The 27,370-nt window shown below is 55.7% G+C and overlaps 1 protein-coding gene across 1 annotated transcript in view; it reads left to right on the top strand.

Annotated features, from left to right (window-relative positions):
* Positions 1-1,733: 1,733 nt before the first annotated feature.
* FGF18 (fibroblast growth factor 18) overlaps positions 1,734-27,370 on the top strand; it is a 36,788-nt gene continuing 11,151 nt past the window's right edge. The window contains exons 1-3 of the mRNA XM_055421807.2: positions 1,734-1,861; positions 2,025-2,061; positions 17,826-18,006. Of these exons, the coding sequence (XP_055277782.1) occupies positions 1,830-1,861; positions 2,025-2,061; positions 17,826-18,006 (250 nt within the window). The 5' untranslated portion in view covers positions 1,734-1,829. The remainder of the gene's footprint in view (positions 1,862-2,024; positions 2,062-17,825; positions 18,007-27,370) is intronic.

The following is a 27,370-nucleotide window of genomic DNA, read 5'->3' as shown; positions in this document are numbered from 1 at the left end:
GCAAAGAGCAGGGCATTATGAGCGATTGAGCACAAGCACACCTCAGTTTCACTGTAAGTGAAAACCACAATGAACATAGAAAACCATCAGTCATGGCACAACCATGGCAAATAATCAATGACACAAGGAAAATTTTAACCAAATAGTCTGGATTCCTGAATTCTGCTTTTTGAGCTTATTCAGTTTCTTTCCTACTATGACCAAGTACAGCCTGGCTGTCTGGAGCTTCAGACAGTGTGAGGCACTTACGTGTGATAAAAACACCTACATTCTGAGGTTGGTGGGAAGGACAGGAGGGATACCTCTGAGGAAGCAGAGGGGGTAAGAAATGCTCTCAGAAGGGACCTGGTTAAAAGAGTCAAACTGCTTAGTATGCAAAGAATAGCAAATCTCAGCCTAGAGGCCAGAAGAGGGCCTGGAGTGGTCGCTGACCAGAGTCCTGGCTTCTCCCGGGTCTGTATAGCCTGCCCGGGCTGGGCTGCAGTGAAGCCTTGGGGACGCTAGGTGGCAGCCCTGCGTTTCCAAAGGTGGCTCGCCCATCAGAGAGCCCAGCTGGGAACCAACCCCGGAGCCCTGGAAGGGGGTGGGTGGGGCGCGTAAGAGAAACCCTCAATGCCCCCTCCCTTTCAACGGCAGGGACGGAGATTAGAAGGGGGTTCATTCAGGGTGGCCAGCCTTCCCAGAGGGATCTGGGACACGCCACGATCCTCTGTGGACTCACAGGTTGGGTAAAAGCAACCCCCCTACCGTGGAGCCGCCCCGAGGGTTGGGCCTGACCCGCCCTCTCCCTGCTCCCCACTCAGGCTGTGGTGGGTGTGAGTGCGAGGACGAATGTGGGTGAGGAGGGACATTCTGCACCTAACTGCGTTCTGGGGGACCGCAGCCGGCCCAGTTCTGGGAGCCTTTGCGCCGTGGCGCGGGGTCATTGCGCCCAGGCGCAGAATTTCGACGGCTCCCAGCGCTCATCAGCTCCAGCCTCGCGGGCTCTGCCCCTTTGGAGCTGCCGGTCCCGTCGCCGAGAGTCTGAGCGCCTCCCTCCAAGCCGGAGCGCCAGGAGAAGAGGAGGCGGCAGTGGAGAGGCCGCAGCAAGCCGGCAGGGCTGCCTTTGATGTGGGCGAGGCGCACCCAGGCGAGCTGAGCGCCCGTCCGGCCGCGCCCCGAGGGGGGAGCCCCCGGGCCCCGCATCCTCATTGTGCCGGCTCGGGCCCGGGCCCGCCCCCGGCCCCCCGCCCCCTCGCCGCCCGCGCGTAGAAAACGCCCCGGCCGCCGCCAGTGGTGGGAGGCGGCGATGCGCACGGCCGGAGAGACGCGGAGGAGGAGACATGAGCCGGCGGGCGCCCAGACGGAGCGGCCGTGACGCGTTCGTGCTGCCGCCGCGCGTCCCGGCCCCGGAGCGCTGACCCCTGGCCCCGCGCAGCCCCACGCCCCGCCTGGAGAGTGCGCCCAGCTTCCAGACCCTCCGCGCATGCTGTCTCCGGAGTGAGTCGGGCAGCCAGCCTCCCGCGGACGCCCGGACGGCCGGCCGGCCGGCAGAGAGCCAGGCTCCTCGCACCGGCGGGTGCCTCCTGCCCAGCGGCGGCCGCCTCGCAGCCCCCGAGCCAGCCCGGAGGGCGCAGCGCTCGGCAGGAGCCGCGCGGGGCGCTGATGCCGCAGGGCGCGCCGCGGAGCGCCCCGGAGCAGCAGAGTCTGCAGCAGCAGCAGCCGGCGAGGAGGGAGCAGCAGCAGCGGCGGCGGCGGCGGCGGCGGCGGCGGAGGCGCCCGGTCCCGGCCGCGCGAAGGGGACATGTGCAGGCTGGGCTAGGAGCCGCCGCCTCCCCCCCCGCCCAGCGATGTATTCAGCGCCCTCCGCCTGCACTTGCCTGTAAGCGCCCGCGCTCGGGGCTGCCCACCCTGCCCGGACGTCTGTCCGTGTGCCTGTGGCTCTGCCCGCCCCGCCGTTCTTTTGACTTTGCGGCTGCGTATCTGTCTGCGCGCGTCCCTCCCTCCGGTCCCAATGACCTCCTCTCCCTCTCTCTCCCCCGCAGGTGTTTACACTTCCTGCTGCTGAGCTTCCAGGTACAGGTACGTGGGCTCCCGACTCTGCCCTTCCCCCTGCACCCACCTGCCCCTGCCTCTCGGTGCGCGGCGGTCGCCTTCCCCCGGGCCGCGCCCCCTCCCTGGGCCCCACCCCTCCTGGGCGGGGAACGGTGCACCTGTTCCCAGGGCGCCGAAGGGCGGCTCCGCCTGCGCCCCGTGCGGGCGGGGAACAGGCCAAGGGCAAGGGGCTCTGTTGCTGGACTCAGGCTGGAGCGGCCCCAGTCCACTTCGACTGGGAGGAGACCCTCGGAGCCGGAGGGTTCAGTTGCCACAATGTGCCGGGCTCCGAGCCCCTCGGCCCCGGTGAGGAGTTAGAACGGAGGGATTTTCTCTGCCAGCCGTCCCTTCACCATCTCCGCTCGCTCTTCCAAACAAAAAGGCTCCTTTCAACCGAGTAGATCCCGAGTCCAGGGAGAAAGCTTCAGTTGTAAATTACCCTGTGGTTTCAGAGGCGTTTGCAGCGTTGAGAGAGAGAGATGTGGAACTAGGAGGGGAGACGGGGGAGAGGGCGCAGAGCGGGGCACCTGAGCCGAGGGCCCCTTGCCTGCGAGGCGGCTCCGGAACGGGCCGCGCTTCGTACACCCTCGCCCAAGGTGGTGCAGCCCTCGCCTGCTTCCCCGCCTCGCTCCCCGCTTGCTCACTCTCCTGAATCAGAAGAGGGCTTGGCGCTCAGCCTGGAAAGCACTTGCTAAAATCTGATCTGTTACTTCAGCAGCTTTCAGACTCGGGAAGGTCTTGGCACGCAGACAGTTGGAACGCTGGTGCTTCCAAAGCCGTGGAAATGAAGGAAGAGGATTGGGGGGGGAGTGCGGGAGGGAAGGAGAAGAGGGACTGAGGGAGCCGACTTCAGCGCCGATTAGAACCAGACCAGGCTGCCTCAGCTTGGGGTGGGGGGTGCGCGGAGGAAAAGGGACTAGGAAGTGCCAGCTACTTAGCCCCCCACCCACCTAGAGCTCTGAGGGAGGGGCCCTCGGAGGAGCGGGACTGGGGCCAGAAGAGATTGTCTGTCCCTTTCCCCTCGGGCTTGAAGGCAGGTGTCCTCCTAGGGTTAGAGAGTATGCTTAGGCCATGGTTTTCTGGATTCTTGGGGTGCCCAGGGGGAGCCCCGAGCAGGGAAAACGGTGGTTCTCCCAGGTGTGGGTGTTTTGTGCGCTGGGAGAGGGTGTTGGCAGTAGTGGTAGTGGCTGTGGTGAAGGGTCTGCTTGTCTCCCCTCCCGCTCCTGGGAGAGAACTGTTACCATCAAGATGGACTTTGAGCTGCCGGCAGCTAGTTGGGACTGCAGGCGGGAAGCATGGATGGACAGACTGATGGGTTCTTTCCTTCTGTTGGCCAGGCTGGGGTCCCCAGTGACTCTTTGAATCAATACAACTGGAGTCAGTAACTTAAGACTGGCTGTTTGCCAAGCAGATGTGACCCTATGTGGTGGTGGGGGCGGGGTGGGGAATGGCTGGTGTCAGCGAGACAGGCCAGTGCCTGGCATGGCCTGCCTGGTTTGCAGCTGAGTCCCCAGGCAGAGGGCAAGCCCCAGGGTCACTCCAGGGAACTGCTTGTCCGACCTGGGTGAGAGCTCTTCCCCAGTGGCCTGAGCCTGGGGACGGGGACAATGAACGAGGGAGAAGTAGAGAGAGCCGGTTTCAGACCTTGTTGCCCAAGCCTCTTGTTGTCTGCTGCCTCTCGGTCCTTGAAGCGGGGTCCAGGAGGGGATGCTCTGTGGCCTTTGTGTTCGCTGGGAGAATGTAAGGGAGGGAAGCTGGTCTCTGCATGCCACCTTCACGTCCTGGCTAGAGCTAGAGCCAGCCTTTGGGGAGAAGAAGCTGGGGTGGCCCATCTGGGTTAAGTCTTCAAGCAGGTGGGGGTGCCTTCCTCCTCTCCCCTCACTGCCCCACCTCCCCCCTTTGCAGCCTTTCCCCTTCTAAACTGCCTTAGGTCTGACTGATGTTTTTAACTCATGGTCCATGTACCCTTGGGATGTCTAAGGATGGGATTATGGGGAAGGGGTTTGGAACAGTGTTCAAAATGGTGCCCAAATATGCAATGTCTGTGAGAGTGTTCTCAGCTCCCCACGGATTTTGGAAAGCACCCATGATGGCTGAAAGATAAAGCAACACTTCCCTAGGGAGTTGCAGACAAGGTTGGCAGGTGCAAGTCCTCCTTTATGCTCTAGGGCCAAGGTGGAATGGTCTTAGAGGTGAAGATGAGGGGTGGGCCCCCACAGGAGCCTGCAGGAATCTGGAGTCTGCTCCCCACTGCAGTGTTGGGCTACCACCAAGAGAGCGGCTATTTCCTGGACAGTAGGCATCTGGAAGGTGGTTGTGAGAGTAACCTTGGTGAGCAGGACCCAACGAGGCTCCCCACATGGTGGGAAGGCTCAGGACGCTGCCATCCTGTGGACGAGACTGAACCCCAGCTCCATCTTTCCCTATACGTGGACCTTTGTGAGACTGTTTCATTGTGGGTGGCCTTGAGGATAAGATGGCATATGATCAGGTGTGGAAGAGGTTTTGCGAATTCTCATCACCCAGGAGGGCACGTGGCTCTGTCGGAAACTCTATATACCTAACGCCCTTCCCTCCCAGCCTTAGTGTTTTGGAGAACTGGTCCAGTCCTAGCAATGGAGTTTCTGGGCTCCTGCCTCTTCCCATCTATTAGCCACCAAGCCCCCAGTGGGCCCCCTGCCCCCAGCCACATTTCCGTGAGCACAGTCAATGCCAGACATTGCCCCCACCCCGCCCTCCCCCACCGGCAACCCCCAGGAGCGAGAAGCTGGGAATTTAATAAAATCCTTTCTCCACATGACTTGGGACACCGCGGATAGCTCAAATCGGAAGAATTTTAAAAATTTCCAAGGGGAGCAGGCGGCGTGACCAGTAAATTGCTTTTCTGCACTTGGCTGAGCGCTGACAATGACACCGGGCTGGGCCTTTCATGCAGCTCGGCGACACCTGCCTGACATTGTTCCTGCCACTGGGCTCCGCCAGGTCCTGGCCTTCCCCAGATGGGCCGTGAGGCCAGAGTCCCCGGTCCACCTCCCACAGCGCTGCTTCCTCCCTCGCCACGCTCGTTCAAGTCTGGAAGTGTCCTTCCAGGCCTTGGCCTGACCACCTCTACACCTGGCCTCCTCAGTGTGGTTCAGAAGCTTTCTTCCAGTTTGCTAGGATGGCAAAGCCAGAGACAGAGTTCTCTGGGACTTCAAAAGAATGGAAAGCAGTCCTGTGGGTTGCACTTTTAATTTCTCAAGAAGCAACCTCATGCATCCATTCGTCTGACCAGTCAGGTATGCCTTCCTCACATGTTGGCTGCAAGCCTGGTTCTTGCTGGCCCTGGAACAAGGCTAGTCACTTCCTGGCCTCATGGAGCCCCTGGTCTAGAGAGGGACTGTACCAGATTAACAGGAACTCCTTCAGTGCCCTCCTTTCCATGATGTGAAGTGTTGAGAGGCAGGCAGTGGCCTCCTGTCTGACGGGGGGAAACCAAGGCAGGGAGAAATGACCTGACTTTGTTGAGCAAGTTTTGCTTGTAAGAATTTCCAACTTTCCTTGCATCAGGAAGTTTGTTTCATTCTTGCTACCATGTGACAAGGGAGACTGAAGTAGGTGAGGATGATATTCCCATCTCCCAGAAGGAGAAACTGAGGCCCAGAGTGGGGAAGCAGTTTGTTCAAGGCCACAGCTAAGCCTCAGCTCTCTGAAAGCAGGATCTTGTATTCTTTCCAGCACACCAGGCAGACTTTTCGAGAAATACTGAAAGAATACTGATGGGGACCAGCAGTCTCCAGACATGCTAGGGGTCCTTAATGAGAGATCTCGTGATCTGGTTGGATCTCCATGATAGGATCCCTGTAGTTGGGAATCAGAGCTGGTGGGGGTCTGGGGGCTGTCTGTGTTGAGGGCATCTGATGTGGTGTCTTCAAGCCCTGTTCATCCTGGAATGTTCTGGTCTGAAAGGTTTTCTAAGCTAGAGGTGGGAGTTTTGTAGGGGGCACAGGGCTAGTGGATTCAGCCCTTTCCCCACATGGAAGGGCAGAGGGGCACCCTGCCAGCCTTCCTGCAGCCCAGGAGTGTCACCTGATCTGAGGCAAGGAGTTGGATTTTTAAAATTTCCTGTGATTGGCACTGCCAGGGTCCAGCAAGCTCCGGGTAGCTTGCCAGGGCCACAGCGTTGCCTCTTCCCTGCCCTGGTGACTGTGAGGGCACAGTGGGCCCCCAGAAGGAGGTGGGTGGGGACAGGGGGGAGACTTTCTGCCCTCAGCTGTTACCGATCGCATCCTGGAGCAGAGATGTTCTTGGTGTGGGAAACCAGGGTGCAGGCACGTCAGGCTGACGACCTTACTGGGAGCTCACGCCAGGTACTGCGGACTCGTTACGTGAAGGACAGTTTCTCACAGCACCTAGGCTGTGCCTCACAAGCAGCCTGAGATTAGGAATTCTCAGATGAAGGGAGTGAGGCCCAGGGGCATGAAGTAATCTGCCCTCGGTTGCGTGGCAGGAGAGTGAAGCAGAGTGGGATTCAACTCTAGCTTGGCCACTCTAGGACCCAGGCTTATGAAACAGCACTTTAGAGGCTCCAAGTTTGCCAGGTTCAGCGAGTCCTTCTGCCTTGTCTTTGCTGTGTGATCTTGGGCAAGTTACTTAACCTCTCTGGGTCTCAGCTTTTGCATGGATAAAATGGGAAGGAAACAACCAGTAAAACAGTTCCTCCTTCCTAGGGATGTGGAGCAGGGGGGAGTGCAGAGCCCAGGGCTCTGAAATCTTACCTGCATTTCAAGACTTTACTCTGGGAGGACTCACTTCACCGCCCCGTGAGTGGTGTAAGCTCCACTTGCCTGCGTCACTCCACCTCCTGGTGACTGGGGAGAAGGAAGGGGTTGATTGTTTTCTTTCTGAGGGCAGGAGTTGTCTGATGGTCATCTGTGTGCTCCCTATCTTGTGCTGGATTGCGCTTGCCCCTCACTCACAGGAACCCGTGGCCAAGCACTTAGGGGAGGGTAACGCCACGGGCCCTGCCACTGAGGCTGAGGAGAGCCACCGGGCCTCAGGCAGGGCCAGGGCCTGCTGCTGGCTCCTTAGGTCTGAGCATCGGGGTTTGTTCGGGAACATCGAAGGGTAAGCGGGCCCTCAGGCTTTAGGCAGACTTGCTGATTGTGGCTGGGAGGTGACTGGCTTTTGTTTGCTCTGACATCCAAAAGGCATAACGCCTCAAGTCCATTTAAAATACTGCTTTGCTGAGGATGGGGCCAGAGAAAAGCCTTCCATGGGCCACAGAGCAGAAACGTGCCGAGGGTGCCTGGATTGGAGTCCTGGCTCCGTCCCTGGCTCTCTGGGTGACCTCCCTCACTGTGCCTCAGTTTATCCACCTGGGTGTCAGTGAAGTGAGCTAGGCAGCTTCTGTGAAGCTTGAATGTGTGGGCCCTGTCATAGGAGAAATCTGAGTTTGAATCCTATCTGTGCTGCTGAGCAGCTGTTTAGCAAATTTCTTAGCCTTCCACCCTTGGCACTCAGTTTTCCCCATCTGTGTAATGGAGTCATGGAAGGTGCCTACTTCTTCAGGGTGATGGTGAGGAGGGCTCAATAGGACAGGGCACACGGAGCCGCTGGCACTGTGGCTGCTCAGCAAATAACCGAGTTGCTGTGACTGTTGGGAGCATCATACGCTCTGCGTGTGTTGACAGGCTGCACAGTGCTGGAGAAAGCTAGAAGGACCGGCTCCTTGCATCGGTGACCTCAGGCCCCCTCTTGTCTGAGCACCGATCTTGGGTTTAGGTCTGAATTTTATCCTCATTGCATCACTCACAGGCTCTGTGGCCTTGGGAAAGATCTTTAACCTCTCTGAGTCTCCTATCTCCTCATCAGTTGAGAAATAGGAATAGTAACACCACTCCTTGGGAACAGTCCTTGAAGCCGTATCCTGAACCTGATATGCAGTAGGCGTCCAATTATGGTGCTTCTCATTAGCAGTCATGGCTGACCCTGGACTGGGCTTTGAGCGGGATGAAGATATCTAAGGCTTTGGCATTTTTCCTGAATGTTCTCTGTGAAGAGATGGCAGGTGCTTTGGGCAGAGTCGCTTTTTCCCCATCCCACCTCTGCCTCAGAACCCCTTCGCACTTTGTCACTGCTCTATGACCCAGTGCATTTTCTGTGGGGCTCACAGGGATGAATAGGAGCTCAGGCTCTGGACTCAACCTACCTGGGTCATACCCCACCTCGGCCACTTGGAAGCTGCATGATTGAGGGAATTCTTGGCTTCTCTGTGGCTCATCTTTAACACGAGCATCAGGGTGGGAGCTCCCCGGGGTTGCTGTCAGGGTGCATTGTGGTCCCCTGGGGGAAGTTCTTGCTGCAGCACCCAGCTTGTTACCAGCGCTCAGTGGCTACAAGCTGCAGTGATGCGTATGACTCTGGTATACCCCGAGTCCTGCCTGTCTGCCGGCTTCTGGTTCCTGAAAGTCAAAGAAGGCCTGGCACAGACCGACCATGTGGCGCTCATGTTGGGTCAGTGAGTAGAGGGCTGGGAAGGGCATCTTCTCTGAGGGCCAGGCACCTGGATTGAACCCCCTCAACCCTGTACCAGCTGGGGGCCACAGGGTATTCAGGACCTGTCCCAACACTCAGGGACTTGAGCGAAATCTGTGCAGAGGGTGTTCTGATGAAGGGCCTTGAAACTAAACTCAGGATAAAGGGATGATCTGGTCAGGGAAGGAGTTGCATTTGAATCTTGAAAAAAGAACAAGCTGGGTGAAGAGTCTGAGCCTGCCTCTGTGTGTGTGTCTGTGTGTATGCATGCATGCGCACACAGAAAAGCCTTTGCAGGCACGTGAAGCACTTCTGCAAGGAGCAGGGAACGGCCTGCTGTGCTCAGGGGACTCCACACTGGTTGGAGTGGCTGGTGCATCAAGTTCAGGAATGGGGGTGATGTAAAAGGCCATGATAGGCCTTGAATGCCAGAATAAAGGGCTTATTTATTACTTCTTTGACATGTAGGACCATTCTCCCCACCCAAGGGCTTCCAGGAAAAGGGACTGGAAGGAATGAGAAAGGCAGGAAAGAAGGGAGCATGGGTCTTTAGGAGTCCCGCCCCCTCCCACAAGCTGGCTCCAGGGTTGTGGAGCTGGCTGCAGCACCCATATTGACGATCTGTACAGAGAGGCTGATGTATGGGGAGGAGGCGCCCCCGGTCAACGCCTTGGGTGGCAGCACCCCCTCCCGTGGTGATGCTCAGCCCTGCCAATCAATACATTGACAACCCCGGGAGCTTAATGGACAGGCTGGGGGTGGGGATGTACCCTTTGGAGGGTCACTCTATCCTGACTGGGATGGATGTGGTGAGCGTGATGGCAGAGAGGGGAGGACCCGGAGCTGCAGGGTGGGTGGGGCGTGGGTCTGAGTGAGCCAAGCTCAGATTCAGGGGTGGCCCGGCCTTTCTCCTCCCCTTCCTGTCCAGGGGTGGCCGCTTGGGGAACCTGACAGACAGGCTCTGGAGCCAGAGACAGGCCCTGGTCTTGGCGCATCCGTGTTGGTCCACCTTGGGCAGGTCCCTTGGCCTCTCTGTGTCTCCATGCATCATGGGGATGGTGACTGCACTAACCTGCTCAGGTCCTGTGAGCAGCGAGGAAGCGGGGCCTGCAAAATGCTTAGCTCAGGCCCTGGCACTGAGCACATGCCCACTAGGTGGGTTGCCAGCATTAGTTTCGCTCTCAAGGACAATAATAATCCACAGAGCTGTATGACTGGCATCAGATCCTGGGCAGGAGGCCAGGCTTGCTCTCGAGGAAGAGTTTGGGAACTGCCTTTCAGCTTGGAGAGGGTGCTGACTCTAACAGGGACCACTCCTGGAGCAGAGTGCAGGTCTTGGGGTTGAATCCAGAATTTGGAGAAGCTCTGAAAGCCCTCAACATGGCCAGGCCGACGCTGGAGGCAGGCGGTGGTGGAATGTGGCTGGAAGTCTGGGGGCTGCCTCACCTGGGACCGGGGAGACCCTCCCTTTCTGGGCAGGCTGCCTGGAGACAGGGCATGGGTTTTGTGAGGCCTCAAGAATGGGGACCTGGGCGGGAGGGGGCAGTCTGAGCCCATCCTCCTCTCTTAGGTAGGATGGTGAGCTCAAGGCCTTCAGTCCTTTCATGTTTAATCCTCCACCTCAGTCCCTGCCCCACTGGCTTTTGGCCAGAGTCAACTGCTTTCCTGAATGGGGCAGAGGTGGGTGACAGAGAGAAGGGAAAAGCAGAGAGAAGCAGGCCAGGCTGAAGAGGAGGGAAGTGTACATCCTAAGCTGAGCTGGATCCAAATCTTGATCCTTTTTTGCACCAATTCTGTGCAATGTAACCTATCTGAGCCTCAATTTCCTAATCTGGGAAATGGGGATAATGATCATACCAACTCATAGGGCTGCTCTGGGGACGACATGAGATAATTTACTTAAAGTTGTTCTTAGCACAGAGGACATGCTCCATAAATTGTAGCTGTTTAGACAAAAGAAAAAGAAAAAAGGTACCTATGATTACTAATGTTTTTCTGAGATAAATAATTATAAGCAATCTCATTCTGCTGATGAGAAAACTGAGGGTTAAAGAAGTCGAATAAGTTGGTGATTTGCGATGGAGCCAGGTCACACTTGAGGTCAGTGAGTGTTAGTTACCTTGTTGAATGTGTATGATATGGGTGTCCAGATATAACGTGTGTATATAGGAGATGTGGCCGATGTTGGTGGGAGGTGGGCCCAGAAAGAAATAGGAAATTCCTGCAAACATACCTTCAGAGCCATGAGGGACTGGGAGATGGAAACCTGGAAGCTGGCCCTGGCGTGGGGGGGCTCACCCCAACATCTTTCCACGCATGTTAGTTTCCCTCCAATGTGCCTAAGAGAGGAGGCTTGGAAGGTGGGTGGGGGCTGGATGGTAAAGGACTACATGTGGGTGCTGTGCTATGGATGGGGGGAGCCAGGTGGATTCTGGAATAGGGGTACCCCCGCTGTGAGACTGCAGGCAGATAGCGAGCTCTGTTCCATCAAGTACCACCGTGTCCGTGCTAGGTTCTGGGGGACAGTTGGAGGGGGACAACTGAACCTATTGGTCTGGGCGTGAATATTCCCATCAGAGCCCAAGCCCTCAGGTGAGGGAGGGGGCACCCAGGAGGCAATCATGGTCTCGGTCAGGCTTCGGGGGACCCCTACCGCAGGCTACCCTGTTTGGGAAAAGCTGCCTCGACCCAAAAGGTGGGTATGTGGTAGGCGGGAGGAGAGCCTCTTGTAAGGCACCGAGCGCTTCCCCAGGGGACACCCTGCCTGTCCAGCCTTGCTCCGCTCATGAGAGCTGCGGCCTTTTGATCCCTGTCACACTGCAGCCTTTCAGCACCCTTGGTGGTTGTGCACCTGGACAGCATTAGCCAGGTAGAGAGCAGCTCTGACTGCTCTAGGAAGGCCTGGAAGACGGCCCCCCCTTGGGCAGTGAGGCCAAGTAGCAACAAAGGGGAGGGAGCGGACGCTCCTGAGCTCCACAGGCAGAGCCCGGAGAAGGGGGCTGGTGCTGGTGCTTTCCTCCACAGGAGGCTGGATAAGCTTGATGAGGTCCTTGTCTTGAGGTCTTCCTAGCAGAGAGCCTGGAACAGAGGAGAGCTTAGCAATTGATGGCTTCAAAAACCCTCTCTTGGCACTCAGCTCATCTGGTTAGTAAGTGGTGGGCTGATTTTGGCTGCCAGGACCTCCCCCATCCTCGCCGCAGTGATAACGGCAAACACTTGCCAAGTACGAAGGAGGAGGTTCAGGGATCCACCAGGTGAACTGGACTCTGGGGACAGTGAGCAGTGCATCACAGTAGCGCCCACAGGCTATCACCCAACCTGAGGCCAGAGGAGAGGAGATAGGTGCCTTCTAGAGGAGGTGCCTTCTAGAGGAGGCGCCTGAGGGCAGGGGCCAGTCAGGCCGAGGGGACCGGGTGCCTTTTTTTAAAACTTTTTATTTTGTATTATAGGCCCAGGTGGCACAGCGGTGGAGAGTCTGCCTGCAGTGCAGGAGACCCAGGTTCAATCCCTGGGTCAGGAAGATCCTCTGGAGAAGGAAATGGCAACCCCCTTTAGTATTCCTGCCTGGAGAGTCCCACGGTCAGAAGAGCCTGGCGGGCTACAGGCCGTGGGGTTGCGAAAGAGTCAGACACGACTGAGCACACATGCAGGGCTTTATCCAGGGCTTTTGTTTCATGTTGGAGGGTCTCTGATTGATGGTGCTGTGATAGTTTCGGGTGGACAGCAAAGGGACTCAGCCATGGAGGACCCGCAGCCCCCAGAGGTCCCACCCAGGAAGCCCAGGGCGCTCCCCACCTTTCCGAACGGACAGACTCTGTCTCCATGTTGGACACCACCCTATGACCTCCCTTAGGACTGACCTGGCCCCAGAGTGCGGTTCAAATGGTGGGAGCTGGGCAAGATGGATTGTCCCCACATCCTGGGAATGGCCCCCGGATAGCCTTGCTGACCCTGGGTCACCCGGCCGCCTCTGCCCAGTGGGCCAGGAGGAAAATCGTTAACGGGAGGCTGGCTTCCGGGGCAGGACAGCGACCCTCAGGGACCGGGGGTGAGGAGATTGGTTTGACCTCTGGTCAATAAGGTCTCCTGTGAGCAGGAGGCGTCTGGAGACGAGGGGAGGAGGCCTGGCCCTGGGGGAGGGGCCGGGGCCGGTCCACCTTGGAACGTCATTCCACAGGCCCCTCAGGTGTGGGCCTCGGGGGCACGCAAGCTCTGTCCTCCCTGGGCACCAGGGTGTCACAGGAATTGGGTCCCAGGCATGAGAACTGGCTCTGAATGGGCTGGCCACGGAAGGCCGTGCAAGTGAAACGTGTGCACGCTTGGTGTGCCAGTGAACAGACCCTGCGCCCCTGGGCAGTGCAGTTCAGAGCAACCAACTCTCGTTTTCTGAGCCTTGGTTTCCACATGTGCTAAATGGCGTGGTGAGCATTCCCATGTCCTAGGGCTGAAGGGATGATCAGAAGCACTGACATCTTCCCAGACAGCCATCTGAGCAGCTCAAATGCCTTGCCCCTTGACATGAGAGTGTGATCTGCTTGTGTCACGGGGAGGCTTCTGTTTGCGGGGTCTCGCCGAGAGCCTCTTGAAGGTGTCTCTGGTGTGCTTTCAGTGGTTTTTACTCTAATATCTATTTCCTGGGCTATGCTGGGTCTTACTTGTGGCACAGGTGATCTTTGATCTTCATCACAGCATATGACATCTTTAGCTATGGCTTGTGGGGCCTAGTTCCCTGACCAGGGATCGAGCTCAGGCCTCCTGTATTGGGAGCATGGAGTCTCAGCCACTAGACCACCAGGGAGGCCCCGCTCAGTCATTATCTCTGCCTGCTGAGCACTTGACTCTGTACCAGGCAGCTGTTCTAAGACTGTGTGTATAATATTCATAGCAGCCCAAGAGGTGGGTATCGTTGTCACCTCTCAGTAACTTGCCGGGGGACCCTGAGCTCAGGAGTGGCTAGCCCTGGGTTTTGAACCTTTGTCCTGCTCCCGACAGCACAGGTGGGGCAGGCAGGGCCCAGTGACGGGGGGCTGAAAGCGGCGCTTTGGGGACCGTGCTGCTTCGGCTACCTCTGCCAAGGCCTGCTCTGTGGCCGTGTCGGTTCAGCTTCAGAGCCTCAGTTTCCTCACGTGTCGTGTGGGATAGTGTTTCCACCATGGGGATGATAGTGAAGGTTCAATGACGTGGCCCAGCGGAAGTGCCTGTGAGGCTCAGGCTGGGGCGGGAGGGTGTGCACAGGTCAGCCGGGGCAGGAGACCTTGGCTTGGGCATAGCAAGTAAGTGTGTTAGTCACTCAGTCGTGTCTGACTTTTTGTGACCCCATGGAATGTAGCCCACAAAACTCCTCTGTCCATGGAATTCTCCAGGCAAGAATCCTGGAGTGGGTAGCCATTCCCTTTTCCAGGGGATCTTCCTGACTCAGGGATTGAACCCAGGTCTCCTGCATTGCAGGCAGATTCTTTACCGTCTGAGACACCTGGGAAGCCTGGGCATGGGGTGTGGAAATAAGGAAAACACAGTTCCTACCCTGAGGAGCTCCACAGCTGAGGGGAGAGACACAGGCTCAGGCAGTCCTGGTTCCAAGAGCTCTTCCGTGGGCTGAGTGAGGTCCTGCTTACAGAGAAATGGGATCCTGAAAGCCTAGCATGCCTAGAACAAACCTGGAATGCTGTCTGGACTGCAAGAATTACTCCACTTTCTGGTTAAATGGTCTGGGACAGGCATACAATGATCAGGGCACAGGGAAATCTAGTGGTGCTAGTGGTAAAAAAAACCTGCCTGCCAATGCAGATGTAAGGGAATGTGAGTTTGACCCCTGGGCAGAGAAAATCCCTGGAGAAGGGCATGGCAACCCATTCCAGTATTCTTGCCGGGAGAATCCCATGGACAGGGGAGTCTGATGGGCTACAGTGCATAGGGTCACAAAGAGTCGGACATGACTGAAGTGACTTAGCACGCATGCAGGGAAACCTCATTTAATGTTACATGGGATGACAGGACCCCAGGTCTTTTCAATGTTAACTTGTTCATTCATTCATTCGACAAGTGTTTGAGTTTCTACTATGCTGAGTGCTGGGGATATGGTAGCAAACAAGTCAGGGAGACAGACAAAAACCAGATAAGTAGATGTTCTGTCAGGTTGATGAATACTCGAAAGAAAAACAAAGCATGGTAGGGAGATGAAGAGTGACAGAAGTGGGGGCTGCCCCAGAGAAGTGGTCAAGGAACTCCTGTCTCAGGATGTGACATTTGAGCAGAGACTCCAATGAATTAGAGGAACCAGAGGGCACAAATCTGGGAGCGAGCAGTGAAACAGAGGGAAGAGGAAGTGCAAAGACCCTGAGGCACCTGTTGGGTTTTCTGTGTGGAATGCTCAGAGGCATACTAAGGCAGCCAATGTAACTGGGGGGAAGAAGTGGTAGGAGATGGAGGTGGAAAAGCTGTCAGGGGCTCATCTTGCAGGATCTTGAGGCCATGATGGGGACCTTTATAAAAAAAAATAAATAAATAAATAATGGTGGTGGGAGGGAGGGTTGGGAAGCTGGCTGGAGGTGGAGGTGGTGAAGTTTATAAATCTAATTAAAAATGAAGTTGCATTTCCATTTTCCAAATCCACCCATCCACCAGCGTAATGTGTCACTAGACATTATGTACGATTTTACTTTGCGACAGAAACCATTACATTTAAAAATTCATTACAGCAAGGTGAGTTAGACACATGATGGATGCAGCTTTAATTCTGCCATATATTATTACAGTTAAAATGTAAATGATGAAAAATATTTTGTGCTTATCAGCATTTATGTGGAAATGTGTTTTACAGTGATATATGATGTTATATTTCTATTATTGTGATAAAAAAAAAGCAATACAAAAAGACGAAGTGTTTATTAAAACATGAAAAAAAAAAAGAAATAAATGGTTTTGCAGCACTGAAGAAATTATAGAAAGTAAATAAGCTAGATCAGACCTGTTTTATGTAGTAATTTTATAGTTTATTTTAATTATTTCAGTTGTAAAATATTGTTATACTGTTAATTAGTTCTGATTGTTCATATTAAACTATTGTAATGCAAAAAAATAAATAAATAAAATTAAAACAAGAAAAAAAAAATAAAAGTAAAATAGGGAAAAAAAAAAAATGTGATGGGAAGGGACTTCCCTGGCAGCCCAGTGGTTAAGGCTTTGCCTTCCAAGGCAGAGGGTGAGGGTTCTATCCCTAGTTAGGGAGCTAAGATCCCCTATGCCTCATAGCCAAAAAAATCAAAACATAAAACGGAAGCAATGTTGTAACAAATTCAATGAAAGCCTTTTAAAAAATGGTCCAAAAAAAAATCTAAACTTGATGGTGATTGGATTTGGTGGGAGATGGACTTCCAGGCGGGAGAGAGTAGAAGAAAGCTGGTGAGGTGGGTGCAAGTTGTCCAGGTCTCATGTTCTGGATCATGTTCAGGAAAGGAAGACTGGAGAGATACTGTTGGCTGAGCCAGAGGTGGATTCCTGGAGAGTGTGGTCAGATATGAACTAAACTTCTAGTTATTGTTTAGTTGCTAAATCGTGTCTGACTATTTGCAACCCCAAGGACTGTAGCCCACCGGGCTCCTCTGTCCATAGTATTTCCCAGGCAAGAATTCTGGAGTGGGTTGCCATTTTCTCCTCCAGGGGATCTTCCTGATCCGGAGATCGAAGGCATGTCTCCTGCATTGGCAGGAGGATTCTTTGAGCCACCAGGGAAGCCTATAAAAGTGGATGGATTTTTTATGTGTGTGTGTATGCATAGGATACAGAGAAGGCAATGGCAAGCCACTCCAGTACTCTTGCCTGGAAAATCCCATGGATGGAGGAACCTGGTGGGCTGCAGTCTGTGGGATCGCTATGAGTCGGACATGACTGAGCGACTTCAGTTTCCCTTTTCACTTTCACACATTGGAGAAGGAAATGGCAACCCAGTCCAGTGTTCTTGCCTGGAGAATCCCAGGGATGGGGGAGCCTGGTGGGCTGCCGTCTATGGGGTCGCACAGAGTCGGACACTACTGAAGTGACTTAGCAGCAGCAGCAGCATGCATAGGATATCTCTGCAAAGTGTTAGTTGCTCAGTCATGTCTGGCTCTGACCCCATGGTCTGTCCATGAAATTCTCCAGGCAAGAATACTGGAGTGGGTTGCCATTCACCTTTCCTGGGGATCCTCCTGACCCAAGGATCAAGCTGGGGTCTCCTGCATTGCAGGCAGATTCTTTATCATTTGAGTTAACGGGGAAGTCCTAAACTTCTAGGGTACAGGAAATTTGATGGGAGATGCTAATCAAAAGCTTCTCTACAAGGGGTTGGGGTGTGGGCAAATGCTTGGTGGTAGGGGCGAGCATAAGGACCATTACAGTATGAAGAGGAGAACCCCTCCAGCATCAGCACCTAGGGGAGACGTGACAGTGGGATGTGGTTCATTCATTCCTAGGAAGAAACTTGCCAGGTCTCCCTCCTTTCCCACTGAGGACCTAAACGGCAGTGCCATGGCCCTAATCCCTGTCCCATCTCTGTGGTGATTTTGGTACTTTTCTTCCCGTTGGCTCACTTTACCCTCACAGCCATCCTGGGTTGCAGTCAAGATGGGGGCTCTGCTCCACTTTTTTTACTGGGGAGAAATCTGAGGCAGAACAAACTGTGTTCTCAAGGTCACATGGCAACTCTGGTCCATATTTCTTATTTTAATTTGGGGCTGTGGTGGAAAGAAAGCAAACTTTGTTTGCTGTCAAACAAATGTGTTTTCAAATAGACCTAGCTTGATTCTTAGCTTTGCAGCTTCCTGGCTGGGTCACCTCAGACAACTTGCCTCACCTCTCTGAGCCTTAGTTGTCCCATCTATGAAATGGGTGATAACAGGGCAATTGAGCTTCCCAGGTGGCTCAGTGGTAAAGAATCTACCTGCCAATGTAGGAGTCACAGGTTTGATTCCTGGATCGGGACGATCCCCTGGAGAAGGGAATGGCAACTCACTGCAGTATTCCTGCCTGGGAAATCCCGTGAACAGAGGAGCCTGATGGGCTATAGTCCTTGGGGTCGCAAAGAGTCAGCCACGACGGAGCAATGGAGCAACAACAAACAGGGCAGTTATGAGCATGTGCTGGTGCTTGGCCCAGAGCTGGCATCAAGGAGGCCTTGGCTCTTTGTTGTGAACGTGGTTCCTGCATGTGGGGTGTCTGGGCTTCCAGGGTGGCTCACTGTCACCCCTTTCTCCACCAAGGTGCTGGCGGCCGAGGAGAACGTGGACTTCCGCATCCACGTGGAGAACCAGACGCGGGCTCGGGACGATGTGAGCCGTAAGCAGCTGCGGCTGTACCAGCTCTACAGCCGGACCAGCGGGAAGCACATCCAGGTCCTGGGCCGCAGGATCAGTGCCCGCGGCGAGGACGGGGACAAGTATGGTAAGTGTTGGCCTCTTCCTCCCCCACTGCAGACACATCCTTCCTGGTCGCCGAGACCTCAGGTGCAAATCCCAGCTCTCCCAGATCCTGGCTATGCGATCTTGCACCCAGGGCTGTCTTTCTGGGCCTCAGTTTCCTCATCTGTGAAATGGGGATACAATAGCACGTCCCTGAGAGCCTTGTTGGGAGTAGTAACTGAAGACATGAGTAAAGCCTACTCTTGCTGGTCAGTGCCCCATAGATATTAGCTGTCATGGGGAATCGTGGCTTGCCTGGGACTGGCCTCCAACAGGATGCTGCTGCTCCCCAAGCGTCGTTTCACCTGTCCACGGTTCAGATGCTTGGGTGGGAGGGGTGGGGTGGGAGCCTCTGGGAATGTTTTTTGGAGGTTTGTGGTGGTGGAAATTGGCCTGGTGCGAGTGTGTGTGTGCATATGTGTGTGAGTGTATGCATTTGCTTGGAGAGGCATGTGCGTGTGTGCTCTGTGGGCTGAAGTTTGCTCTCTTATGAAACATGGGTGCTCATACCACCTGGGGCTGCCCTTGACCTGTCCTTGACCCTGGAATGACCCAGCTCCCCTGAGGTGTTCAGAAGCTGTCACCTGCCCCAGGCTGCCTCTGCAGGGGGCCGGGAAGACTGACGTACCCCGACTCCCTTCTGTCCACAGGCCCCTAGCCCGCAGAGATCCTCAGCCGTGAGGATCCTGATTCCTCCCGCCTAGCCCCTGAGCAAGTGCCGACCGTGCCCTCACCGCTTCCTGCCTTCCTGGGCGCGGGTTCTGGAAGGTGTCCCAGGTCCCAGCCACGGGCCGGGGGCTCTGGGCGGCCGCGCCTGCCAGCCTGGGCCGTTCTGAGATGAGGCTCTGCCTGCCCGCCGGTCCCTGCCCATTGCAGTCAAGACATGACAATAAGACAAATAATTTCTTGGATCTCTTTATCTTGGACACCATTTATTCTCCCTGTGCCCCGGGGCAGGACTGACCTCGTGGTGGGCCCGAGTGTGGCAGCTGCGCTGTCACTGGGGGCTGGGCCGGCCGGCCGGGCTGGGCCGTGCTGGGCTCCGGCTCCACCAGCTGCCTCCTCCCTCTCTTGCCCCGTCGCTCGTTACTGCCTCCGTCTCCCTCCTCCCTCTTCCCCCTGCTCCCTTTCTTGGTCTGGCTGCTCCTCCTTTCATCTGGCATCTCTGGCTCTTGAGTCCACCCTGCTCCTCCTAGTTGCTCCTGTCCATCACACTGTCTCCCCAATCCCCACCATCTCAGGCTCTCTGCCTGCTTCCCTCCCTCTGACCAGGGTCCTCTCCCTCCTCCCCGCCTCTCCCAGGCCCTCTGCTGGCCGCCTCTCTGCGGCCTCAGCTCTCTGCCCCGCCCGTGGACGCCTGGCTGTGCTGGGCAGACCCAGGTGCTGGCTTTCCCTGGGATCTGCCGTCCAGTTGCTGCCAGGGAAGGGGCAGCTGGCTGGCTGGGGCGGGAGGGAGGTGCCCTCCTGGGGAGTCCCCAGCATTCTCTCTGGCCCCTCCAGGCTGGGAGAGTACAGGGGGTCAGACTCTGGTCTGAGCCATCTGTCCAGGCTCTGAGATTGGGGTCCGGAGCTCAGGAGGGAGAGGAGGTAGGCAATGACCAGCTCCTCTCTCCAGAAGCCACTTGCCGTCTCGTTTCCTCCTCCTGAACCGGAGGCTCAGCGGTCTCACCCGGTGTGGCCTGAGCATCTCTGGGGCTCAGCAGTCTCCCTTCTGTGCATTGCAAGTGGTGGACTCAAGCAGTGCCTCTCAAACATTCGTGCAAACCCAAATCGCTAAGGGGTCTTGCTGAAAGGCTCGTGTTGATGTGGAGGGTCTGGCCTGAATTCTGGGTGTCTGACAAGTCGCCTGATGGTGCTGGGGGACCACACCTGGCGTATACAGGGACTTGCCCATCCTGGCTTCTCCTCCAGCTCCACAAAGTCTAGATTTAATGATTCTCTGTCAAGGAACATGTTTATCACTCCTCCAGTCTCCCAGCACCCAGGGCAGCAAGGGGCCTTGCTGGTTGCTGAGACTGCTCCATTTAAATGTCGCATTAGTAACGCAGATGAGGGGCTGGGACCCCATCTGTGAGCCCTGAGAGAGGAAGTGAGACAATGGAGCCATTTGAGGCTTCCAATCTGGATAATCAATACAAATATTATTGGGAGGGTGATTTATGTGGCTGAGTTGAACAGGAGGATGGGGCTGCATTAGCCTGTCCTGCCTGTGGGGGAGGGGTAGCCGGTGGTCCTCAGTCAGGCCAGGCAGCCCAGGATGTCACAGAACCTGCTCCCTTCTCAGGGCTCCGTCCAGCTGAAAGAATGGTGTCTTCTGAGACTTGCATTCATACACAGTTAAAATATAGCCTGGGAATTCCAGCAAACACCAAGTATAAACAATCCCTATAAATGCCTGGACTCTGGGATCCCTGCAGACCCTCAGAATCTCAGATTTGATGGCATCCTGAGGTGCTAGACCCCTTAGGCAGGTGCAAGACTCTGGCCTCCCTTTGTGTGGATGCCTGCCCCGGAGCTCTTGGGCAGCTTTACCGCAGTGAGCAGTCTTTGGTGAAATCTCCACAGATCAGCCAGGCTTCTACGCCAGGCTGCTCTGCAGGAGGGTCTCCCCACGGCTCCCTGAGACTCTCCTGTTGCACTGGGGGGCCCCAGGGTGGCTGTTCCAGGAATACGGGGCTTTCATAGCTTTGGGTTCCACTCTGGAGGGAGAAGTATGCGGGCCAGGGGGCTAGCGGCATAGGTAGCATGGTGGATGCCTGGCAGGCCAGGAACTGGCCAAGCACAGTCCTGCCCACCTGGGGTTACTGCGTCAGTCCTACCCCTTCCTGCCTTTGGTCCTGGTCACCTCGGTCTGGCCGGTAGTCAGGAGACAGGACCCCTGGGTTCCAGTGGCAGCTCTGTCACTGAGAAGCCTCCAGTGCCCAGGGCAAGCATGTCTGGCTGGCTCTGGGCCGAGTTCCTTCACCAGCCAAGCAAAGATGAGAAGGCCCCACTGCCTCCAAGGTCGTCCCTTACGCTGGAATGTGGAGGCGTCAAGACACAGTAGCTGCTGGAAGCAGGGCTGCTGGGTGCTGGGACCTGCGACTTAGCAGAGGAGCACCCAGGTCAGCCGGCCAGCCCACGGGGAGGGAGGAGCCCCAGCACTGGTCACGGCGGCGTAGGAGCCGCTCTGCTTTCGTAAGGCTTGTAGTTGCCTACTTTCATTTGATAAAGGCGGCTTTTCAGAATGAGATGGCTGGATGGCATCACCGACTCGATGGACATGAGTTTGAGTGAACTCCGGGAGTTGGTGATGGACAGGGAGGCCTGGCGTGCTGTGATTCATGGGGTCGCGGAGAGTCGGACACGACTGAGCGACTGAACTGAACTGAGACCCCCCAGGACAGGCAGCACCCAGAGCAGCCCTGGGAAGGCCTCTGGAGGGCCTGTGAGAGCCAGGGGGGTAGTCTTCTGAGAGGTGAGAATGTGGACTCTCGGATTGGAGGGGACTGGGGTCTCAGCACCACCACTTAGGAGCTGGAGGCCTCAGGTGGGAGTTAGCCTTCCTGAGCCCATTTATTCTTTTGTAAAATGGGGTCATTGAAATGAAAGGGTATCTTCTGCTCAAAGATGTTATGATTATTTAAGCCAGAATACTCAGTGCTATTGTGTGGGGACAGGGGGATACTGTCGTGGGCTCAGATGAAGGCTCCCCTCTGGGGAACTGGTTCGTGGAGCTTCCGGAAGGGGTGCTGCCTCTCTCCGATCAGTGGGCCCTGGCATGTCTGCTGCAGATAGAAGAGGCTCCTGCAGCATGGTTCCAAGCAGCAGCAGGGGCTGGCAATGCTCTGACGCCATCTCAGGCCGGAGGTGGAAGGGGATTTGGACCCTTCTGTTGGGTGTGGTCTGGTCTCTCGGTTCACACCTGGGTCCCTCCCTCACTCGGATCGCAGTACAGCCGTGAGTGAGACTACGTGGTCTTAAGCCTTCAGCGAGCTCCCAGGCCAAAGCCCCTGCTCCTTCCTAGGGGCTGACTCTAAGTAGGAAGAGCCTGGGCCTCTTGCTCTCTGTGTCCCTTGGGCCCTTTCCATCCCCTCCCTGCGTTGCAGGGTGGCAGAGGACAGGGCACGGCATTAGTACGCCATGGATTGGTTCCAGCTCGGCATGAATCAGTGACTCCAGCTGTGTCACCGCTGCCCAGGGTCACGGGGAATCAGCCTGCTCAGGATGGGCTCTGCCCCACTGGGCAGCCTTCCTGAGTTCCCCTGCTCCCCTCCAAGAGTGTGAGCTCCTTGAAAGCAGTGACCTTTCTTCCTGTCCCCGCATCTACTACATGGCCTGGCAGAAAGAAGGCCCCCTTTAAAGGTTCCTGGATAAGTGACTAAACTAATTATGGGGCAGCACAGAGCCCAACCAGGGGCTGACATGCTTGACTCACCTGGGAAAGCATGTGGGGTCTTGCAGGACTTCTGCTGAGTGGGTGATGGAAGTGGGCGGGAGCCCTCCAGTCCCCATTTCCCTCCTCCTGGTACCTGCTGCAGGGCTGGGCTTGAGCAAGGAGCCAGGTCCTTTGGGCTGGCTGGTGTGGGCAAGGCAGCAGAGACCCCCTTCTCTCTGAATCTGACACCTCATAGTCCATTCTCCATACTGTGGTCCAAAACGTGAGTCTCGGTCACTCAGTCCAAGGCGGTCATGTCGTTTAGAATGAAATCCACACCCTTAGAAGGAAGGCCTGACCTGGCTCCTCCCTGACTGCAGGCTCCATCACCCCAGTCCTTGCTGGCTCCTACTGCCCCTCGCACCCGCCACGCGTGTCTGCAGTTAAGGGTCTTTGCTGGGCTGTCAGCCTGGGGCCGCCCTTCTTCCAGCTGTCCACATGGCGTCTGCTCCCTCACTTCGTTCCTTCAGCCGTCACCTTATCAGAGAACTCCTGTCTGTGTCCCCGTGTGTGTGTATTTCTCTCCCTAGCGCTTCTTGCTGCCCGAGGCGCTGCTACGCACGCAGTTACTTGCTCTCTGCGTCTCCTGCTTCAGGGCACACTCTGAGGCTGGGCGGCTTCTGTCTACTGTCCTCACTGCTGTATCCCCTTGCACAGTGGAACTGTTAGTCGCTCCGTCATGTCAGGCTCTTTGCAACCCCATGGACTCTAGCCCGCCAGGCTCCTCTGTCCATGGGATTTTCCAGGCAAGAATACTGGAGTGGGTTGCCATTGCCTTCTCCAGGGGATCTTCCTGACCCAGGAATGGAAGCCACGTCTCCCGCATTGCAGGTGGATTCTTGACCACAGAGTCACCTGGGAAGCACCCCCTTGCACACAGCCAGCAACAAACCAGTGTGCAGTATGTGTCTGAGCCAGTGAGTGCGTGGGTGGCCCGCGAGCATCAGGAGTGTGGATGAAGCAAGCACCCGGCACAGAGTAGGCACTTGGGGAATCGGTGCTCCCTCCATCCTCTCCTGTCTTCCCTTCCAGCCAGCCTTGCATCTTGCAGCCGGGAGACCCCGAGCAACAGAGCTAGCTTTTCCGAGAGATGTTCCCAGCTGGAAGGAGCATTAATATATCCCTGCCCTCTGAGCTCGTGTCCCACGACTTCTGTCCTCAGTGAGGAGTGGCGACCCACGCCTTGGTGGCCCTGCAGCTCAGCCAGCCACATGAGAGCTGCAGCTGGGATTAAATATAGCTCCTGATCGATCCTATTGATTCTCTCCCTCTTCCTTTCTGGCAAACCCACATGGCCTGCGAATCTCCTTGGGTGACTTTAGGAGAAGGGGAGCCATGGGCAGCTTTGGAGAAAAGCCATACGTGTCTGTGTGTGTGTGTGTGTGCACGATGCTGAAACCTCTCCAGAGAGGAATCCTTCCTCCCGCCCCCACTCCTTTCCCTTCCCCTTGACCTGGTTCAGAGGGGAGGAAGGGGGTGCTGGTTCAGTGTGACCTCCCAGAGCCTTCTGTGGCAAGGACGTTTCCTTGCTGGAGGATGATTCCTGGAGAGGGGCCAGCGGCGTCTGCCCTGGCCCTGCAGCAGCTGGCGGCGGCGGGCCACCCTGTGCAGTCCCCGGTGTGCTGCTCTGCCCAGCCTCTCGTCGGCTCCAGCTCCCTGCTTTCTTTCTCAGGTCTTGGAGGTTTATCTCTGAAACTTGTGGGAGAAGCAGGAAGGAAACCAATTCTCCTGCTTGGTTTTCTCCAGTTCCGTTTATCTGGTCTCCTGTGTCCCTCCGTGTATGTCTCTCTGGATCTCTGTCTTTTCCTGCTGTTTCCAACCCTTCCAACCAAAAGCCTTCCAAGAGAGGTCCTGGATTGCCCACAGGGAAGCCCAGATGGGAAATCACACTGGAATCAGTCAATCCATCCATCCACCAAAGTTGTTTCTCATTTCTCTGCCATTGCCAGCCTGCCTCTGTCTGTCCTGCTCTTCCTGAGTCGGAATCTCTCTGTCTGTGTCAGAGTAGCTCTGGAGTTACTCTGCCTGTACAAATCCTGGTCCTACTGGGTGACTCTGGCAAGTAACCTCTGAAGCTCTGCTCAGAGCCTCAGTTTCTTTATCAGTAAAATGGGCATATTAGTTCCTACCTCATAAGGTTGTTGTGAGGATCTAATGAGACTTTCCATATTCAGACTCTAAGCACAGTGCCTGACGGATGGTAAATGCTCAAATAAGTATTAGCTTTTTAAAACCATCATTGTTACTCCATGGGAGAAAAAGACAGCTTTTCTTTTCTTTTTTTTTTTAATCGAAAGTTCTTTCTCTCCAGTTCCTTTCTCTTCCACTTTCTCTTTTTCCTCTTGTGCGTTCCTGTCTGGATGCTGGAGAAGGGATTGGGCTCTTCAAGCTCCTGGCCTGCATGGGCAGGCGCTGGGCTCCTGCTCTGAGCCGAGACTGGCTCTGTGGCCCTCCCCTGCAGGGGAGATCCCGCATTCGCTCGGCTCCTGGTGCAAACAGCCTCTCCTTCTGGTCAGAACGAGGTTGGAAGCCATTTGCTGCCTCTCTGGCTGTGGTTTGAACCCAGACTTGGGTGTTCCTATGGGCCATCTCCCAGAATCAGCTAGAAGCTATCTTCCTCAGGGTGACTGCTGATACCCTTCCCTGCCCCAAGGTCATTTGGAAATGGAGCTGGGGAGGGATGGGCCCCAACCTTTGGCTCTTTGGGCATCTTGACCCACAGACTTCTGCCCCAGGAAGGTGAAGTCAAGGCAGAGATCCTCCGTGTTCATTCACTAACTTCCCCAGGAAAGGGACTGGCATGGAGGAAAAGTTTGACCTAAGGGGGAGATAGGCTGAGACCCAGACTTCTAGGTTAGCCTGCCTGGGTTTTAGCTCCACCATTGTGTGACCTTGGGGCTCCATTTTCTCACCTGTAAAATGGGGTAATAAAAAAAATAGTTCTAATCTCCTGGGATTGTTATAAGGATTGAGATAGTGTGTGTAGGGTAGAACGGTGACCAGCATATGATAGGCTCTAATTCCCTGGTGGCTCAGAGGTTAAAGCGTCTGCCTCCAATGCGGGAGACACAGGTTCGATCCCTGGGTCGGGAAGATCCCCTGGAGAAGGAAATGGTAACCCACTCCAGTATTCTTGCCTGGAGAATCCCATGGACGGAGAAGCCTGGTAGGCTACAGTCCACAGGGTCACAAAGAGTCGGACACGACTGAGCAACTGAACGGAACGGAACGGAAATAAGTATAACTTACTGATGCTTCCAAGAGGGGCGGTACTGAAAGGAAGTCATCTAGTCCTGGCCCAGAGAGGGATAGGACGTTCCTCCTTTGTCAGAATATCTGATAGTAACTCTGAGGCTGGGGGTGGGTGAGTGGGGAGCTCAGAGTTCCAGTGAGAGGCAGGAGTAGCACCGGTGGGGACAGAGTTGCTGAAGGCATTGATTGTGGGATCAGACACTGAATTTGAACTTCTCTGCTTTTACCAACTGTATGCCGTTGTGCAAGTCCCTTTACCTCCCTGAATCTTGTTTGCTTTAACTTTTAAATGGCATTATGCATACTTGGGGCTTCCCTGGAGCCCACATGGCAAAGAATCCGCCTGCAGCAGGACCTGAGATGTCCCCTCCTTCGCTGGTCACCCCGCCCTCCCCGTGCAGCTCCTGCCGTCCTCAGCTGCATTCTCCTCCGAGTTCTCCTCCAAGTGGTCTCCTGTTATTTGCTACCTTTTCTGTGTCTGTCTCTGTCCACTGGAAGGTAAGCTCCATGAGGGCAGGCCTTACCTGTCTCATCCAGCACTGTGGTTTCCGGCACCTAGCCCACACTTGGCTTATGGGAAATGACCAATAAGTAAACTTCAGTAAGTATATAAAGGGCCTGATGAGGAAGTATGAATAGTGTCTGACAGTGTTTGTCGCTCAGTCATATCTGGCTTTTTGTGACCCCATGGACTGTAGCCTCCTCTCTGAGGAGGTGACATCTGAGTTGAGATGTCAGTCTAGGGGATGAGGAACCACTGTGGGAAACTCTGGGCAAAGTGATCGCCAGGCAGAAGAGTGTGAAGGCCCTGAGGCGGGAGTGTGCTGGGTGAGTCAGAGCAGGAAAAGCAAGGAGGCTTGTGTGGCTGGAGGGCTGTGAGTGAGGGTGGGAGACAGGGGCGGGCAGCAGGGACCAGACCAGGTACCTCTTAGGGATCCCCTTGAAGAGTCTGGATTGTTAGTGAGGTGGCACAGCGGTGAAGAATCCACCTGGCAATGCAGGTGACATGGGTTTGATCCCTGGGTCGGTAAGAGCCCCTGGAGGAGGAAATGGCAATCCATTCTAGTATTCTTGCCTGGAAAATTCCATGGAGAGAGGAGCCTGGTGTGCTGCAGTCCCCGGGGCTGCAAAGAGTTGGACACAACTGAGCCACTGAGCACGCACGCGTGGAGATCCAGAGGAGGCTTTAGCCAGGAAGAGGCACAGTTCATGTTACATTTTGTAAGGATCCTTCTGGCTCATCGGTAGAGGAGAGACTGCTGGGGGCAAGCATAGCAGAGAGTGGAGGAGGGGATGCCAGGGTGGTGAGCAGCAAGATGATATCATTGATGCCTCCTGCCTGGCCTGGGACAGACCTGAGAATCAAACCAAGTGGAGATGAGGTGTCTGGCTCCTGAGAGGTGTGTCTTGGGGGCTTTGGTCTTGGGTCATGAGACGGGGAAGCGTGGTGTTGAGGACCAGGCAGGCTCTGGGGCAAACCTGGTCTGGGTGGGTGGAGTCTCTCTCTTTTTCTGAGAACTGCTGCTGCTATTACTCCCCAAAGACTTTACATAATCTTGGCCCGGCTCCCTCCTCATTATGTCATGTGCTGAGTGGAGTCTAGGTCACTCCGTGGCTTGCTGCGGTCGGAGAAGAACAGACTTCTGGCTCCCCAGGGTGCAGCGGCCTGTGCAGACCG

This window comes from Moschus berezovskii, chromosome 18, assembly GCF_049115385.1.
Source record: "Moschus berezovskii isolate FMDL1 chromosome 18, NW_MosBer_1.0, whole genome shotgun sequence".
Lineage (NCBI taxonomy): Eukaryota > Metazoa > Chordata > Mammalia > Artiodactyla > Moschidae > Moschus > Moschus berezovskii.
Note: the sequence above shows the minus strand (reverse complement) of the source record. Positions and strands in the feature narration are given on the sequence as shown.